The 4,443-nt window shown below is 42.9% G+C and overlaps 1 protein-coding gene across 1 annotated transcript in view; it reads left to right on the forward strand.

Moving 5' to 3' along the window:
- Positions 1-4,443, forward strand: part of iqgap1 (IQ motif containing GTPase activating protein 1) — a 45,156-nt gene that overhangs the window by 3,303 nt on the left and 37,410 nt on the right. Inside the window, exon 2 of the mRNA XM_035682466.1 lies at positions 1,179-1,281. Within this exon, the coding sequence (XP_035538359.1) occupies positions 1,179-1,281 (103 nt within the window). The remainder of the gene's footprint in view (positions 1-1,178; positions 1,282-4,443) is intronic.

Genomic DNA, 4,443 nt, shown 5'->3' on the forward strand with positions numbered 1-4,443 from the left:
CGGATCCCAGCTCCGCTTCTGCTCATGCAAACTCCAGAAAAGTCTCATTTATCTGTGAAAACCCGCTCCCAGTCAGCTCGGGTTAATTCTGACAGCATGGTTACTGCCTAATTATCACTTCCGCGTTTTTATAATAATGCCTCGCAGAGTGGAGAGCGAAGGAGGCCTGCTTTTACACTTTACACCAACTTTTTCCACATTGCATAATACAGCCCGAGTTATTACATGCATGTATTAATGCCACTTGTGTTTAAAACAGGACACAGTGTTGAAACTCACCTCAGGTTTTGCGTTTGAGTTCTTCACACACATGAAATTACAACCACCGCCCATGGACGTTTTAAAGTGAATCTCTGACTCATTTGGGGGCAAAGTTTGAAGAAAATGTTTGATTAAGTTCTCCATCTTTCATGTGGACTAAACAATAAAACTTTACAGTCCTTTTATCTATCAAATATGGAAAACAAGAAGTAGTTTGCTTAGCTGACATATGCCAGAGTCTCATTTGAATGCATAGACAACAAAGTCAGAAACCAGTGCTTAAGAGGACATTTCTCAGGTTTTCATGGGATGCAGGCTCAGTTTCTGTTGAGATCAGGATTTACCTGTTGATGATGCCTGTGATCCCATACAGGCTCAGCTGTGACAGGAGGCTAAAATGGGGCCTCTTTGTATTGCGCACCCTCCCGTCCCCCATCCCCCTCTCCATAATTTGGGAGAAAACTTCTTTGGGGAACGTTGTTCTGCAGGCGGAATCAGGGCTGCACTCTGTGGTCTCATGGGAATCGGCCCATAAACTCCCCTGCATTGTTTTTTGTTTTCAGTGTATGAATAAGCATGCCATTTACAGACAAAGGCATGCTCACATCATACAGTGCGACATCACCCGGCCACATTGAGCTCATTTGTTAACTGGCTACACAGATGACTAATAAATGAGGCGGTTTCCTTTTGTAAAACACCTCAGTATGGAACTTTTGGAGAAGCCAGGGAGCTGGATGGAAACTTTCCCCAGGTTATGCAACCAGGAAAAAGTTAATACACAGCTATTTGTTCATAAAATGACCAAAATGTAAAGAATAATACGTTCATTTAGAGTAAATTCAGCAACAGAGTTATCTTGTGATATTGCTTTTGAGTCATTACATTAATTCTTGTCATTCTGTTTTGGGCTCCAGCCGTCCTGGATGGCGTGGAGCGGCTCACAGCAGAGGAGATGGATGAGCGGCGGCAGCAAAACATGGCCTACGAGTACCTGTGTCACCTGGAGGAAGCCAAAAGGTAAGAGCTGGAGGACTGCTCAAGCGTAAAGTGGCTGAACCTCTGCGAGCCGCTGAAAGAGAGGGCAAGAGCCTGTGATGACACCAGCTCTGATTCTTTCTCACTGTGGAGCTCAGCGTTTGTTGGGTGGTTATCGTCCTTCCAGAAGAATTCTAAAGTGTAGAAAGTAATATGGAACTATTATTAGGGCTGCAAATAACATTTCTTGCCAATTATTTTCTCCATTAGTTCTTCTAAAACCTTAGAAAATAGTGAAAATATGACTTCTAGAAGTCAAAGAGAAATCTACAAATAGCTTATTTTATGCGACCAACAGTCCAAAAATAAAAATTGTAACTCTTCGAAACGCATGAAAAGAAGGAGATCCTCAAGAACTGAGAAGCTGGGAGTTCAGTTAATCGCCTGATCATTTGGGGTTTTAGTCCAGCTATCTAGTTCAGTGCAGTGGACATCAGTGTGATTATGTAATCTGCATTCATGTTTCAGCTACAGTTGATGGATCATATTGTTTAATATACATTATATGCTCCTCTATGACCTCTTGGTTTGGGCTGGTTGTCAAACATCAGTGCTTGTTTGGTACCGACTGTAACACCATCGATCACAAGAATCAAAAATTGTAAGGTGGCATTGAATGTCGGGTCAGACTCATCTTGTTTAGTTGTGCTTTGTTTCGATAGTTCCCCTGAAATATTAACGTTTGAGGACTTTGGCTTCTTTCTAAATGAAATGAAGGGTTTTGTAAAATAAATACTCATATTGGTAATACTGACTAAACATTTCGAATGATGCCCGTGCAGCTCCACTCTTGGACAGATGAGATCTTCTGGATAAAGTGCAGTAATACGTCGATGTGAAGCTAAAAGTTATTTCCTGAAAGGTTTTTGAGATAAGCACAAAGCCAAACATCGAACTTCTGCTATCTTTTGTCGCTTGAAATTTATGAAGAAGTAGGTAACATCTTTCTTTTACTCAGCTCCCGAACAACACAGACACCCACACACACCCACACACAGAGGTTGCCTGAGCTTGTTAACAGCCTTGTCTGATTGCTTTTAGTGACTCTGAAGTCAACCCCACTGTGGGCTGGCAGATTCAAAAGAGGAAGAATTGTGTGAGACAGGAAGTGACTCAGTCCCTGTTGATTTTTCTCCCACTGCAGAAACCCACAGTTGTCATAGCAACAGGTTCCGGTGTGAGTGCTAGAGTGGTGCGACGTTGTGCGCTCTGATAAAAAAGCTGAGTGGTTGTATGACTGCGGCGTGTGTGTTTGTTGTCCTACATGCCTCACCTGCTCCGTCATGATCATCCATCTGTGAGGTTCAGGAAATTCCTGGAAGGATTTATGCCGGGTCCGTACCCGCTGTTCCTCCACCTGACACTTCTGCATCCGTTTGTGCTCTCCTTTATTCCCCAGAATCAATTTCAGAGGTCGCCCCTGAACTTTATGTTTGTACTGTGTGTGTGTGTAAATCAGCAAAGTATCACAAAAATAAGAGCAATGTCTTCCAGCCAACCAAAAGATCCATCTGAATGGTCAAGCACTCCTCCAGTTGCTGGTTTTTCATTATTCCCCTTCTAGGTTCTTCATGTTGACTCGGCTTTTTCTCTCTAAAGCGACCACATCACTGATGGCAGACAGTGTTGTGACAGGGTTTCCCCCAAGACATTTGCTGGTCTGGGTGGAGATGTTCAGAGGGACAGTTTGGGTTTGCTGTATTGTATTGCACATTGTGTCTTGAATCAAATCATGTTGAATCGCACTCCATCGCAATAGGACTAAATGGTATTGTATTGCATTGAAAAACAAGATTTACTTAATTATTTCCCCAATTGTTTACATACACATAGACCCGAAATACAATCTCACACACACACACACACACACACACACACCAACCTACACAACACAACACACACCCCAACCCAAACCACAACCACACACACACACACAGGCCTTATAGACAGCAGAGATGGTGGATTGATGGACTGCCCTGTACCTATGGACTGAGCTGCTGCAGCCCCATGGTAGTTGCTTCATATTTATCTTTAATGTATCGGATCATTGGCAATAAATCAAGCTCTCCCTGCTGTGTAGCACAGTGCTGATTTTGTTTAGCTGAATGAAACTAAATGTGTTATTATTTTTTAACAAGCTTATGGCTATTGAGTAAGCTCCCTTTGGCTGATAAGTAGAAGTGTAAACCTGAGACGGAAAATGAGCCACTGTTTCTTCCTTTTCAAGAAAATGCCACTGCTTGATTGTGTCATATAATGATACCTTTAATGTACTCTCGGTTAAAGAATGTTTGTGGTTTACAGCCGTACAGATCTTTTTCTCTTATTAAATTGAATAAATGAGCTAACCCCTGTAATTGATCTGGGATTTGTTACCAAGGGAGCTCATGGATCTGTTATGAAAACAGACTTGATTAGTCACCAAAGGTGTCACCAAATTTACCAAAAGAGAAATATTCAGCATTATCACTTGAACTGTGAAGTACTTTAAAGATCTCTGAAAGGTAATCTTGATGCACCTTCACATCGGAGCCTCTTGATTGGCTGCTGAAGTTGTCTCTGGCAGGTGTCTGTTGTTTCTGGTAGACTGAGCTCCATGCGGGGAACACCTGAGCCTGCAGGGGGAACGGTGGCGGTAGGAATCCTGGGAGCGTGCGTTGATGCTGCGTGGTATGATGGGAACGCCTCTGACAGGTGCACGGCAGGGTGTGAGAGCCTGCCGTCGCGCCTCCTGTTCGAACACTAGCACGGTCAGATGCGTGTTTGAGCGCAGAAGGCCTTCATGGACTTACTGGGCTCGCTCTCTCCCTGTGGAGAGATGCAAACTATGTGTTATCGCTCTTATTTTCATGTCCCCATCAAATGCAGAGAAATGGCCTCAGGCTGAAGAGACCTACTGTGCAAGTTATCACACCATATTTGAATGCTTGATGACATGTTCATCTCTTTGGCAAATAGTAGATGTTTCCAAGAAGTGGCTTCCTAAGCTTTGGCTCCAGGGCTGCAAGTATGACTGGACTCTTTATTGATTTATCTGTTTGTTAGTTTTTGGATTATGGGATTTGTTTCATCTATAAAGTGTTCACACGAGATTGGTAGATTAGTTGTTAATTATTAAATTAGTTGCCAGTCAGTCACAGTCAT

The sequence above is a fragment of the Morone saxatilis genome, unplaced genomic scaffold (genome assembly GCF_004916995.1).
Source record: "Morone saxatilis isolate NCDOM2014 unplaced genomic scaffold, NCSU_SB_2.0 Contig11, whole genome shotgun sequence".
Taxonomy (NCBI): domain Eukaryota; kingdom Metazoa; phylum Chordata; class Actinopteri; family Moronidae; genus Morone; species Morone saxatilis.